The 15121-nt window shown below is 39.8% G+C and overlaps 1 protein-coding gene across 2 annotated transcripts in view; it reads right to left on the reverse strand.

The window, feature by feature from the left end:
* The window catches only part of MCMBP (minichromosome maintenance complex binding protein), a 43737-nt gene that overhangs the window by 20387 nt on the left and 8229 nt on the right, over nt 1–15121 (reverse strand). For both annotated transcript variants that reach the window (XM_007964263.3, XM_007964262.3), the window contains exons 2-6: nt 10292–10377; nt 9569–9709; nt 9412–9453; nt 7733–7834; nt 3434–3578 (exon numbers count right to left, since the gene is read on the reverse strand). In XM_007964263.3, the coding sequence (XP_007962454.1) occupies nt 3434–3578; nt 7733–7834; nt 9412–9453; nt 9569–9709; nt 10292–10377 (516 nt within the window). The remainder of the gene's footprint in view (nt 1–3433; nt 3579–7732; nt 7835–9411; nt 9454–9568; nt 9710–10291; nt 10378–15121) is intronic.

Genomic DNA, 15121 nt, shown 5'->3' on the forward strand with positions numbered 1-15121 from the left:
TTTGATCTGTAAGAGAACAAAGATAAATATGAAGATCTAAAAATTTATTTTTTTCCCTTACTATAAAGGTATCAAAAAATTCCTCCCATCAAATCTCATGTATAACCAGTTTCAAAAGCTGATTTGCAATATGGTTACTTTGACAACTTTGATTTAAGGAATACATGGTCTACCGACAGCAAAACTCCTTGGTAGAACATACTTTTTCTATTAATTAAGCAGAATAAAACCATACAGCAATAAATTAATTTACCAAATACTTACTAATATCCAGTATGTATAAGGAATCAAACCAGTTGTTGGGGACATACAGGTCATTAAAAGAATAACCCCAACTCCTAAAGTAGTTACACCTTAGGGCTGATAACATGAGAATCAAATGATAGCCTGCCATACCATGGAATACCACTCAGCAATAAAAGGGACAAACTACTGAAATATTCCCGATCCTAACTGTGGTGGTGGCCACATGAATCCACCTATGTGATAAAACTGCAAAGAACAGGCCGGGCGTGGTGGCTCACGCCTCTAATCCCAGCACTTTGGGAGGCCGAGGTGGGTGGATCATGAGGTCAGGAGATCGAGACCATCCTGGCTAACACGGTGAAACCCCATCTCTACTAAAAATACAAAAAATTAGCTGGGCGTGGTGGCGGGCGCCTGAAGTCCCAGCTACTCGGGAGGCTGAGGCAGGAGAATGGCATGAACCCAGGAGGCGAAGCTTGCAGTGAGCCGAGATCGCACCACTGTACTCCAGCCTGGGCAACAGAGCGAGACTCCATCTCAAAAACAAAAACAAAAAAACCCCACAAAACTGCAAAGAACTAAATCTTCACAAGTAAGTACATGTAAAAATGTGATGGTATCGCCTGGGCGTGGTGGCTCACGCCTGTAATCCCAGCACTTCGGGAGGCCGAGGCGAGAAGATTACAAGGTCAAGAGATCAAGAACATCTTGGCCAACATGGTGAAACCCCATGTCTACTAAAAATACAAACATTAGCCAGGCGTGGTGGCGTGAGCCTGTAGTCCCAGCTACTCTGGAGGCTGAGGCAGGAGAATCGCTTGAACCTGGGAGGCGGAGGTTGCAGTGAGCCGAGATTATGCCGCTGCACTCCAGCATGGGCGACGACACAGCAAAACTCCGTCTCAAAAAAAAAAAAAAGAAAAGAAAAAAATGATTGTATCAATGTCCATTTCCTGGTTATGATATTCTACTATAATTATGTAAGGTGTTACCATTGGGGGAAGTAGAGGCTAAAAGGTATACAAGATCTTTCTGTATTATTTCTTTTTTTTTTCCAGACAGAGTCTCGCCCTGTCACCCAGGCTGGAGCATGGTGGCATGATCGCGGCTCACTGCAACCTTCGCCTCCCGGGTTCAAGCAATTCTTCTGCCTCAGCCTCCTAAGTAGCTGGGATTACAGGCATGCACAACCATACCTAGCTAATTTCTGTATTTTTAGTACAGATGGGGTTTCACCATGCTGGCCAGACTGGAAATCCTGACCTCAAGTGATGTGCCTGCCTTGGCCTCCCGAAGGGCTGGGATTATGGGTGTGAGCCACCGCGACCAGCCTCTCTGTATTATTTCTTACAACTGCATGTAAATCGATACTGTGTCAAAATAAAAAGTTTAAAAATATATATAGTCTAAAAGATTGACTAAACACCAACAAATTTTACTTTATATAAATAAAGAACTCAAACGCATAAAAAGCCTGCATTAAGACATTCGAACAAGTATGGTAAGAAATAAAAAGTAGCATCAACTGCTTAAATGATAAGAGAATTAACATATTTCCTGGACTAGAATACATACTCGAATATATTACAATATATAAGTTACTATGATATTTATTTGAGATGGAGTCTCTGTCACTCAGGCTGGAGTGCATGATCTCAGCTCACTGAAATCTCCGCCCCTCTGGGTTCAAGTGATTCTACTTAGTCTCCCAAATAGCTGGGATTACAGGCACCCACCACCATGCCTGGCTAATTTTTGTATTTTTAATAGAGATGGGGTTTTGCCATGTTGTCCAGGCTACGTGATAGACCATTAATTTTAATATATTCTGGGGATCGGTGCAGAAAAAGAATACTATGACATTTATATGTATTTATAGTAAAACATTCTAATTTTAAACACACTAAAATAGATCTCAGCATTAAGAAAATTTGGAAATATCAATTTATAAAGTAGAGTGATATATGGGTAAATAAAATGCATTAGTAAATCCTTGTTTACCACTAATTGTTAAATTTGCCTTGGCCGGGCATGGTGGCTCCCACCTGTAATCCCAGTACTTTGGGAGGCCGAGGTGGGCTGATCATCTGACAACAGGAGTTTGAGACCAGTCTGACCAACATGGAGAAACCCCTTCTTTACTAAAAATACAAAATTAGCTGGGCGTGGTGGCGCATGCCTGTAATTCCAGCTACTCAGGAGGCTGAGGCAGGAGAATCGCTTGAACCCAGGAGGCGGAGCTTGCAGTGAGCCGAGATTGTGCCATTGCAATCCAGCTGGGGCAACTAGAGTGAAACTCCGTCTCCAAAAAAAAATAAAATAAAACAATTTCCCTTCTCTACACAATCTTGCAGATAATAAATGACCAGACTGATTTGTTTTGCCTCCTTGTCCTTTAATCTTCCTTCTGCTTAAAGGTGCTGAAGGGAGGTGATAACACATAAAAGGAAAAATAAAGACAAATTTAATATACCCGCCATAACAAAGAAATCCACTGCTTATAAAAGTTAAGACTGGTTGGGAGTGGTAGCTTACGCCTGTCATGCCAGTGGCTTTGGGAGGCTGATACAGAAGGATCACTTGAGCCCAGGAGTTTGAGACCAGCCTGGGTAACACAGTGAGATCCCATCTCTACATCTCTACAAAATTTAAAAAGTTTGCTGCGTGTGGTGGCATGTGCCTACAGCCCTAGCTACTAGGCAGGTTGAAGTGACAGGGGATCACTTGAGCCCAGGAGGTCAAGGCTACAAGTAAGCCACAATTATGCCACTGCACTCCAGCCTGGGTGATGGGAGTGAAATCCTGTCTCAAAACACAAACAAACAAAAAGAAAATGAGAAAGCATGTTTTCAGATAAAAATAACTCATTTTTAGGGTAAAGTACCAGGCTTCTGTATTATTTAAGAATTAGGAAAAAAATAAATAGGAAGATAGAAAAGACCTTTACAGATAGGCACTTGTGACTCCAAAAACATACATTAGAGCAGCCACTTGTCACAGTGATGCCTAATTGCTCATTTGTGAAGCACAGTCTGATCAAATGGTACTGTAAAAACTCTCAACACTGTCCGTAACTCTGACAAATTGCCAGCTCCTAAATATAGAGCCATATCATGTAACAATTCACTCTGAAAACCAATCCACTTAAGACAGCAAAGTCTAGAGAAAACCTGTTGGCACACACTACCTGCTTGTCTGGCACCTGCATGTTGGTCTTTCTGTTTATTGGGCTGTAGGTCCATATCGTCATCATCTTCATAACTCCTCTTGTGGCGACTGGGAGTGTAGGATGTTGAGGGACTGACTCGAGCTTGGTTTGCATTAACATAGGCGTTAAACGAAAAGTTAAGAAAAAGACTACCATAAACTGAGGACTATCCTGAATGTTTTGCTAATTATATGACTTATAAAAAACCACTAGCTTGGCAATTCAGTTAAAATGGAAATACATTTTTAAAAGGAGGCTAGACTTCTAGTTTTGGTCATGAGACTAACAGGCATCAACCTTATGCTGCTATCCTTGCTGTAAACAACAATGTAACTGGAAAAAATATGTGAAGTGACTGTTTTCAGTCACTGGACAACAGGGAGCATAACCTTATGATCCTTGAATGAGGAGAAACACAGCAGGTAAACTCCAAATTCTCCCAGCTCTCTCCTGGAGACATTCTCCAAACTGCAACAAAGAGCAGTAGAGGCCCTGTTCTTACTGGGTGGAGAAGACAGAGCACTAGTTCCGGGCTAGTGAAGCAACTGGAATTTGCAAAGAAGTACTAGAAAGGAAGTAGTTACAGATAAAAGACCCAGAAGGTTACATTTGGATCTCTGACAAAACACTAAACTGTGGATATACAAGTCAAGATTCCCTGAGGTCTAGCACAGAACAGCTGCTAGTTGGCAGAGAGTTAAATGGAGACTCTGGAAGTAGTGTAATACCAGAATGGACCCTGCTAGTCATCCCAGGCATTTGCGTAAGACCCAGAAATAGTAGACCTCATGAATAAGGATGATCTACTGCACAAGGGCTGTTCTGCACCACTCCTAACAAATCCCAGGTGGATGCAGTGGCTAACTTCGGTAAACCCAGCACTTTGGGAGGCTCAGGTAGGAGGATCGCTCAGTCTAGGAGGTTGATAGTAGCCTGGGCAACATAGTGAGAACTCACCTCTTTTTTTTTCTTTCCTTTTTCTTTGAGACAGAGTCTCCTTCTGTTGCCTAGGGTGGAGTGCAGTGGTGCAATTTCAGCTCACTGCAACCTCAGTCTTCTGGGTTCAGGTGATCCTCCCGTCTCAAGCCACCGGAGTAGCCAGAACCACAGATGACCACCACCACGCCTGGCTAATTTTTGTATTTTTTGTAGAGACAGAGTTTTGCTATGTTGGCCAGGTTGGTCTCAAACTCCTGGCCTCAAGTGATCCTCCTGCCTCTGCCTCCCAGAGTGCTGGGATTATAGGAATGAGCCACTGTGCCTGGCCTATTTTTTTTAAATAAATAAAATATTAAAATACAAAATAATTCTATATCCAATGAAAATGTTCCTCAAAAATTAAGATGAGGCTGGGCGTGGTGGCTCACATCTGGAATCCTAGTGCTTTGGGACGTTGAGGCGGGTGGATCACTTGAGCTCAGGAGTTCGAGACCAGCCTGGGCAACAAAGGGAGAGACCCTGTATCAAAAAATAAATAAATAAAATAAACAAAAATGAAGGTGAAATAAGAGACATTTTCAATTGAACAGAAACTGACAGAATTCGTCACAAACAGATCTGTAGTTAAAAAAAAAAAATTGCTGGCCAGGCACAGTGGCTCATGCCTGTAATCCCAGCACTTTGGGAGGCTAAGGTGGGTGGATCACCTGATGTCAGGAGATTGAGACCATCCTGGCCAACACGGTGAAACCCTATCTCTACTAAAAACACAAAAAAACTGGCATGGTGGCACACACCTGTAGCCCCAGCTACTTCAGAGGCTGAGGCAGAAGAATCACTTGAATCCGGGAAGCAGAGGTTGCAGTGAGCTGAGACTGCACCACTGTACTCCAGCCTGGTGACAGAGCAGGACTCTGTCTCAAAAAAAAAAAAAAAATCATAATCATAATAATATCGCTAAGGGAAGTGATGCCAAATATAAAAGAAAAATAATTCTTGCTTCTTAATTTATATAAAAGACAAATGACTGTTTGGAACAAAAATAGTATGTTGTGGGCTCTATAATCTAAGGATGAGTGAAATCTATGACAAAAATAGCATGAAGAATGAGAATACACAGACTGTCGCAAGGGCGAAGGATCAAAGAAGAAATCACAAGTATTAGAAAATATTTTGAATTGAGTAACAGTAAAAACCTAACAAATGAAAACTTGTGGGATGCAACTAAAGCAGTGATTGGGGAGAAATTTATAGCTTTAGTTCCTAATATTAGAAAACAAGAAAAATTCGAAATCAATAATCTGAGCATCCACCTTAAAAAGCTAGAAAAAGGGCCAGGCACGGTGGCTCACACCTATAATCCCAGCACTTTGGGAGGCTGAGGCAGGTAGACCACGAGGTCAGGAGTTCAAGACCAGCCTGGCCAACATGGTGAAACCCCATCTCTACTAAAAATACAAAAAACTTAGCCAGGCGGGGTGGCGGGCGCCTGCAAATCCCAGCTACTTGGGAGGCTGAGGCAGAGAACTGCCTGAACCTGGGAGACGGAGGTTGCAGTGAGCCGAGATTGTGCCACTGCACTCCAGCCTGGGCGACAGCGCCAGCAAGACCCCATCTTTAAAAAAAAACAAACAAACAAACCAAAAAAAAGGTAGAAAAAGACCAATTAAAACCAAACCAAAAAGAAGGAAATAAAGCAGAAATGGATGGAGCAGAAAACAGAAAACTGAAGTGACAAACAGACTAATATTATTGGGAATGCAGGAGATCAATGCTAGATATCCCACAGACATTAAAAAGAAAATACTCTGATAAGCTCTATGTCAATAAATTCAACAACTGGGCTTAAATGACTTCAAAACAGTCCTTGAAAGATACAATTTATCACAACTGACTCAAAATATGTTAAAAAACGGAATTAGTCACTCCTGTAATACCAGCACTTTGGGAGGCCAAGGCAGGTGGATCATGAGGTCAAGAGATTGAGACCATCCTGGCCAACATGGTGAAACCCCGTCTCTACTAAAAACACAAAAACTGGCTGGCATGGTGGCGTGCACCTGTAGTCCCAGCTACTTGGGAGGTTGAGGCAGGAGAATCACTTGAACCCAGGAGATGGAGGTTGCAGTGAGCTGAGATCATGCCACTGCACTCCAGACTGGCAGCAGAGCAAGACTCCATCTCAAAAACAAAAGAATAAACAAACAAACAAACAAACAAACAAACTGAATCAGTAGTTTAAAATGTTCTCACAAAGAAAATGCCCAGCTTAAAACTGTAAACCACCTAAATGCTCAACTGGAGACTGTATAAACAAATAATACTTAGCAAAAAATAAAAATAAAAAAAAGAAAGAAACGAAGAACTACTGATATGCACAACATGGATGACTCTCAGATGCATGATGTTAAACAGAAGATGTCAAACACAAAGACTATATACTATATGAGTCCATTTAGACGTCATTCAAGAATAAGCAAAACCAAGCGATAGTCAAAGAATTCAGGATTGTGCTTGCAGGGGAGGAGGTAGTGACTAGAAAAAGGCAGAAAGGAATTTTTTAGGCACAAGTTCTTTACTTTGGGGTATAAATTATATGGATGTATGCATTTATCCAAATCACGGTGCATTACCTTAAAATCTGTGCATTTCGGTGTAGGTGGGCCTTGCCTTAAAAAACTACTATCGTAAATAAAAAGGAAATGTTTCTACAACCCCCTCTCAAAAGAGCCAACACGTTTTCCCTTAAGAAAGTTAGAATGAATTCTAATTTTAAACTATTTTTTTACTTTAAGTATTATATTTTTTCAGTACCTTTAAATGTGCCTTAGGTGGGGTGTGGTAGCTCACGTCTATAATCCCTGCACTTTGGGAGGCTGAGGTGAGAGGATCACTTGAGCCCAGGAGTTCAAGACCAGCTTGGGCAACAAAGTGAACCCTCTTTCTAAAAGAAATCAAAAAATTCGCCAGGGATGGTGGCACACGCTTGTGATCCCAGCTACTTGGGAGGCCAAGGCAGGAGGATTGCTTGAACCCAGGAGGATGAAGCAGCAGTGAGCCATGTTTGTGCCACTGCACTCCAGCCTGGGTGACAGTAAGTCCCTATTTCAAAGAAAAAAAAAATTACCTCAATCTTTTTAACAGTATTTCACTATAGAAATGTACTGTAATTTTAGCATTCCTCGGTGACAAACGCTTAGCCTGTTTTACGAGTTTTCTCAATTAGAACAAATGAAACACATTTTATTGAAATAAAGCCAAGCTTTGCAAAGGAAGAATAATTAAAGGTTAAGGTTTTAGAAACCATCAACACAATAAGAAAGTTCAGATAAAGGATATTTCTTTTACCCACGTAGATTCCCCAGGCACCGGAACACAATAGAAAGTCTGTCTTTCCAAAGTGGTATTTCGTGGAGAGTTTAAATCAAGTTCTTGTTGAGGCTGTGATAGACATAAAAAAGTATTTTAAAAAATTTATTTAAAAACACCACAAAATTTATTTTAAAATTAGCAACCACATTTTCACATAGCACCACAACAAATATTTTACAGAGTTAACAAGTAACTAATTCCAAACTATCACTTTTTAAAAGAAAACTGATATAAAATCACTTCAAATACAGTCATCAAACACTTCCTCCCTCAAATCCAGAAAAATGGGACCTCTGTGGAGTGACTTATAATTTGGGTCTAGTTCTCTGCTTTGTGGATCTAGAACCTTACTTTTATGAGGTTATCTAGGCCTTTTTATATTCTTGGAGTCTTTTTATATTCTTTATATTCTTGGAGGTTATCTAGGCCTTTTTATATTCTTGGATTCTATCTAGGCCTTTTTATATTCTTATATTCTTGGAGACAAGATAAATAAATTTAAGATTAGCTAAACAAATAAATTCTATAACTCTTGGCCTACCCAAACCTTAGGAAACTGATTTATCAAACCCCAATATCAGTCCGTTAATTCACAACAGTTGTTGCTAATTAAATATTCTAGTTCAGTAGGCAGATCTGGACAGAGAAACTGCCCTAATTTGGAAGGTTACTGCAAAGATTATATTAAACAAAAATGTAACTTCTGACAATTAGAGTAATGAACTCATGTGAAAGACATTTTTATGTAATCTTACACATGATGAACTTCAGGTCTGTTTTTCTTTTAGAGTGTTTCCATAAAACAAATACTGTGCCAAGCCTAATGGATCAACTACATTAATGATTACGGTATTCCTCGTTTAAGGAGCCCTAACACATCAGGCTAATATATTAATTACATTACTGTATACTAGAAAAAGCTGAGTATTAATGTAACTCAGTAATCCCAGCATCTGGAAATGGGTCAATAAAATAGATGAGGCTGTCCAAGTGTGACACTACCAAAGGCTAACAGAGAGTTGGTACATATGTTGCTCAAGAGTCATAAATAAAAGACTCATTCTAGGAAAAAGGTACCTTGGGCCTAGAGAGAAAAGCAAACAAAAAATCCTTGCTTGTATGTATTAGGCTCAAACTTGATGTCTCTTGGGTCCTTTCCACTTCCTAAAGTTTTCTAAGTATATATGAAAGAGAATATGCCTTTCCTAGGGAATAATATATGACTTTTGAATCTCATCTTGGAGCTACTTAGGAACGAGTATTTCATTAAATTTCTGTATTATAGGCTGATTCTGACAGTTTTCTATGAAAGAAACAGTGGAATTGCCACTGGCTTTGTCTTTGAAGGAATTAAAAACGACTTAATTTTGCACCCTAGGGTACTTTGTTTTACATATATTATATACAGATATTGGAGAGAGGAATTAATTTTGGCATTAACAGTATTTCTCCTTCTAAAAGATCTCTGAAGGATTAAAAAAAGTCACATCAAACTCCTAAATAAAGTCAAACAAGGAAAACATTTCACGTGATTTCTTGTAACTTATACACAAGATAAATAAATCTAAGATTAGCTAAACAAATAAATTCTCTGTTTAGGAAAAAATTCTTACTAAAAATGTTTTATATATATTAAAGATACATACCCCACACTCTGCTACATCTCTATATTTTCCAAAATGAAGAACCTATGACCCAAAACATAGAAAAACAGAATTATATCAATATATCAGAACCAAAACTACCACAAACAGTACAAGAACAAAATTAACACCACAAATTGATGAAAACAGCAATACTCACATGTGCTTTTGTGTTTTGGTTAACCGTTTCATAAACTCCCATGTAAAACTCAGGGTCAAACATATCCTGAATCATGCAACGAAATTTCACAAAACTATTAGGTTTCAAATAATGAAGGGGAACTTCGTTCAGTGATGGTACCTTAAAGGAAAATAATCAGGTTAAGTCAACTAAACATCCTGTCTATACAACATTAAGCATATATACACAAACTTTATGTCCAGACTCAAAATTGTTAAACACACACACACCCACCCCCCCATGCCTCGTCAGGGACCCAAATGATCTCAATGGTCAACATAATTGCTGGAACCCAAATTCTCTTCCATTTCTTCCAAGTTTTAGATAACATTTGACCATAATGTGAAAGAATGCTAAAAAATGCTTTTAATTCAGAACACTTTTCAACGATCAAAAAGGCATTTACTTTGTTGAGCTCTTCTCCTAAAACTAGCACATGCCAATTCTTTTAAAATGAAGGTAATAAAACAAAGGTAACTGACTCCTGCAACTAAAGATATGTCTCAGGAAGTAACACAGTCAGTTACTGCCACCTAGAGGCATAATGTATAAGTATTTATTTGCTTAAATTTAATTATCAAACAACCAAAATCTTTTAATACAAATGTACTTGAAGCAGAAGCACACATTAATTTACATATCTTTAAATTACATGTGGGTTACTTAGTTACTCTACTAAGAGAAAAATAGCAATAAGCTTACCCACTTAGGAGCATTATTTTCCTTCAGCTTTTCCTTAAAATATTCAATTACTTTCTTCTCCCAGTCAGGATTAACTCCATTTTGGGCTGAAAGAGAAATATACTTTTCAAAGCTAACGTATATGCAATATATAATAAGAGGCTATGATCAGGTGAGTCACACAATAGTTTAGCCAGCAGAAAACAAACTAAAATTTGCTACTATGATAGAATGAATTTTAGATAGGATGAATTTCATACTTCAGTGTGTCTGAAGTACTACACAAGACACATTCAAGAAGCTGTACTGAGCTGGGGGAGGGACAGTTACAAATCAGGAGGATGCTGACCTCCTGCAGGCTCTCTGGCACCCACAGTGTAGCTGGGGACACCTACAGAATGTGATACAAGGCCACCTAGATTCAGCAGCATTTGAGCCACTGCTTGTAAAGCACTCTGTTCTTTTAATACATTTTTATATAGTTTTTTGTTTATCTTTACAACTATCCTGAAATAAAGAGCTGAAGTTTTTTGTTTATAACTTCATTTGGGAATAATTCCAGATTCAAAAAAGTTGGAAAGAACACCTGGTATCCTTGCCCCATTTGCTTATCATCTGCTCCATCTCTTACATTTTTCTGACTCATTTAAGATTAGGTTGCACTGTCAGGTATTTTTGCCTCCAAATATTATCAGTGTGTCTCCTAAGGAACAGTACTAACCATAGTACTGTTATCAACCTCAGGAAATTCAAAATTGACACAATACTTTTTATCTGGTCTACCATCTATATCCCAGTTTGTCATATGACCCAATACTATCCTCTACAGCACTTTTTCCCCTTCAGTACAGGACCCAGCTTAGGATCACTTTTGTATTTAGCTATCAGATCTCTTTAATCTCCTTTAATATGGAATAGTTCTGCAAACTTTTTATTTTATGATATTGCTATTTAAGAAGAATAAGGTCCTTTATAAAAAATTGAATGCTTCTCAATCTGGATCTGTTGGTTCCCTTATGATCGGATTCCAATCAAGTATAACCAAACTGCTGTTTAAATGATGTTGTCAAACTGCTGTATAAGTGATGTTTGTCCTTCCAGTTGTCTGAAAAGAAATGATGCCCATCTTCCCTTCATTGGTGATGTTAATTTTGATCACCCAAAGTGACAGCCAGTTTCTCTACTGTGTAGTTACTATTTAGTCCTTAAAATTAACAAGCTATGTACAGGAGGCACTTATGGAAACTGGCCAAGACCAAAAAGTGAGCTATTGATGGAATACAGATTTATGTGAACTAAAACCACCAAACCACACAGCTGGCCACTCCTGCCACCATTTATAGTCATCACACAAGTGTTATGAAGATTGGGAGTAAAAAATTAAAAGTCTACACTTGTTACGGAGCTGCATCTGTTGAAAAGGACCATAAAATCCTAATACCATGTTTGAGCAGGACTTACAAACACGTTTACTTAACCGGACAAGAGCCAGTTCTGAAAAAGAAGTAGGGATGGGGACTCCACAGGTGATTCTAATGTGCAGGCGTTAAATCCACTAACAAACTGGTCCTCAAAGTTGGTTCCCTGACCAGCATCATTAGCATCACCTGAGTAAACTTACTAGAAATGCAAATTATTCAGCCCAACCCCAAACCACAGAATCAGAAACTCTTAGGGGTGGGGCCTACCAATTCGTGTTTTTAAAAGCCCTCTAGGTGACTATAATGCACACTGAAGTTTAAGAATCGCTGCTCTACTAGATACAGTGAATTGGGTAAAAGATAAGTGGGTATTTTCGCTTGTAGTCAAAATGGATGTTTAAACAAAAGACACAGCCATGACTGCCACACCAACTATTCTGCCTGCAATTGTGTAAAAAATGTGAGAATACCACGTAACAAATAGTAAAGCTACATCAAGCAGTGACTGGGGAGCAGCAAGTTATTTCTAAGTTACTGGAATGTATATAAATACAATTTTCTTTTTTCAGACGGTGTTGTGTTGCTCTGTCACCCAGGATGGAGTACAGGGGTGTGGTCCTGGCTCACTGCAACCTTAATTTCCTGGGCTCAAGTGATCCTCTGGCCTCAGTCTCCTAAGTAGCTAGGACCACAGGCACGTACCACCACGCCTGGCTAATTTTTAAGTCTTTTTGTAGAGACGGAGGTCTCCCTATCTTGTCCAGGTTGGTCTCGAACTTCTGGGCTCAAGTGATCGATCCTGCTGCCTCTGCACTTGAAATGAAAAAATTCTCTTGGCTGGGCGTGGTGGCTCACACCTGTAATTCCAGCACTTTGGAAGGCCAAGGTGGGCGGATCACCTGAGGTCAGGAGTTTGAGACAAGTCTGGCCAACATGGCGAAACCCCTTTTCTACTAAAAATACAAAAATTAGCTGGGCGTGATGGTGTGCGCCTGTAATCCCAGCTACTCGGGAGGCTGAGGCAGGAGAATCGCTTGAACCCAGGAAGTGGAGGTTGCAGTGAGCCAAGACTGCCCCACTGCACTCCAGCCTGGGCGACAAGAGTAAAACTTCGTCCCCCACCCCTGCCCCCTCCACCGCGCAGAAAGAAAAAATTATCAAGACACTGGATTCCTCCAGACTCCATGTGTGTCCTTAGGATCCAACTATGTATCCTTACTATATTGCTGCAATTAATCTTAGGAGGCGTACAACTATACAATGAATCATATAAGTCCTTTTAGTAAATCTTCAAGCATACGGGTAGTTATGGGACTCCCTAACACATCTGTATATCAATACTTCATTTCTTTTTATTGTTATTATTCCTCTGAATAACAACCAATTTGTTTATGTATTTGCTTGCTGAAGGACATTCAGATTGTCTTCAGGTTTGACAACTATAAACAAAACTATAAAACACGTGTCTACAGATTTTCACGTGAACATGAATTTTCATTTCTCTAGAATGAATATCTAGATATGACACAGCTGAGTACGTGGTAAACGTATGATTAAGATTCTACCTGTCTTCCAGAGTGGCTGCACCGTTTTGCTAAGAGATCCAGCTGTTCGCATCCTTGCCAGTACCAGTATTATCACTATGTATTTTTAAATTTTAGCTGTTCTAATATGTAATACTATGGCTTAAATTTGCATTTCCCTAACGTCTAACAATGCTGAACTCTTCTCAGGGGGATATTTGCCATCCTTGTATCCTTTCTGGTGAAATATCTATTTAAATCTACTTAAATCTTTTGCCCCTTTTTAAATTGAGTTTTTAAATTACCACTGTGTTTTCTTTGATATTCTGGATTCAAGTTCTTTTTCTGATACTGGATTTTCAAATATATTATCCCAGTGTATCACTTGTCTTTTCATGTTCCTAATTTTTTTTTTTTTTTTTTTTTTTTTTGAGACGGAGTCTCGCTCTGTCGCCCGGTCTGGAGTGCAGTGGCCGGATCTCAGCTCACTGCAAGCTCCGCCTCCCGGGTTTACGCCATTCTCCTGCCTCAGCCTCCCGAGTAGCTGGGACTACAGGCGACCACCACCACGCCCGGCTAGTTTTTTGTGTTTTTAGTAGAGACGGGGTTTCACCGTGTTAGCCAGGATGGTCTCGATCTCCTGACCTCGTGATCCGCCCGTCTCGGCCTCCCAAAGTGCTGGGATTACAGGCTTGAGCCACCGCGCCCGGCCTTTTTTTTTTTTTTTTTTTTTTACAGAGCAAAGGGTTTTAATTTTGATGAAGCCCAATTTATCAAATTTCTGTTTTATACACTGTGCCTTTGGTGTCATGTCTTAAGAACTCATTGCCAAACCCCAGGTCACAAAGATCTGTTTTCTTCTAAAAGTTTTATAGTTTCAGGTTTTATACTTAGATCTAGGATCCATTTTGACTTAACCTTATATGAAATATAAGGTATAGGTTGAGGTTTTTATTTTTGCATGTAAATGTTGAATTGTTCATGTCTTTGTGGAAAAGAATATCCTTTTTCCATTTGAATTAGGTTTTGTATCTTTATTAAAAAGCAGCGAGGGCCGGGTGCGGTGGCTCACGCTGTAATCCCAGCATTTTGGGAGGCCAAGGCGGGCGGATCACCTGAGGTCAGGAGTTCGAGACCAGCCTGGAAAACATGGCGAAACCCCGTCTCTACTAAAAATACAAAAATTAGCCGGGTGTGGTGGTACATGCCTGTAATCCCAGCTACTCGGGAGTCTGAGACAGGAGAATCGCTTGAACCCAGGAGGCGGAGGTTTCAGTGAGCTGAGATTGCACCACTGCACTCCAGCCTGGGAGACAGAGTGAGGATCAGACTCAAAAGAAAAAAAGAAAGAAAGAAAGAAAGAAAGAAAGCAATGAGGACAACAGGAACAAACCTTGAAAACATTATGCTAAGTGAGATAAGCCAGACATAAAAGGTGAAATATTGTATGATTCTACTTATATGAGTTAACTAGAGTAGGTAGGTAAATTCAGTGAGAAAGTACAACAGAAGTTCTGGGGGGAGTCTAGAGAGAAATGGGGCCATGGGGACAGTTGGCTACCTACTTGGGCGAGTTTGGATAGCTTATGGTTGTGATCAGCAGAATAATGCCACACCCCACCACCCAACCAAGATATTCATGTCCTAATCTCCAGAACTTGTAAATATATGTTACATGGGAATTAAGGTAGCAGATGGAATTAAGGTTAATAATCAGTTGAACTTAAAAAACCAAATTATCTGGGTGGGTCCAATGTAATCACAAGAGTCCTTAAATGTGGAAGGATGCCGCAAAAGAGGAAGTTAGAGTAAGACGTGAGAACAACTCGACTTGTTGTCTTTGAAAATGGAAGGGGGCCACAAGCCAAGAAATGTGGGCAGACTCTAGATGCAGGAAAAGACAAGGA

Source organism: Chlorocebus sabaeus, chromosome 9, assembly GCF_047675955.1.
Source record: "Chlorocebus sabaeus isolate Y175 chromosome 9, mChlSab1.0.hap1, whole genome shotgun sequence".
Lineage (NCBI taxonomy): Eukaryota > Metazoa > Chordata > Mammalia > Primates > Cercopithecidae > Chlorocebus > Chlorocebus sabaeus.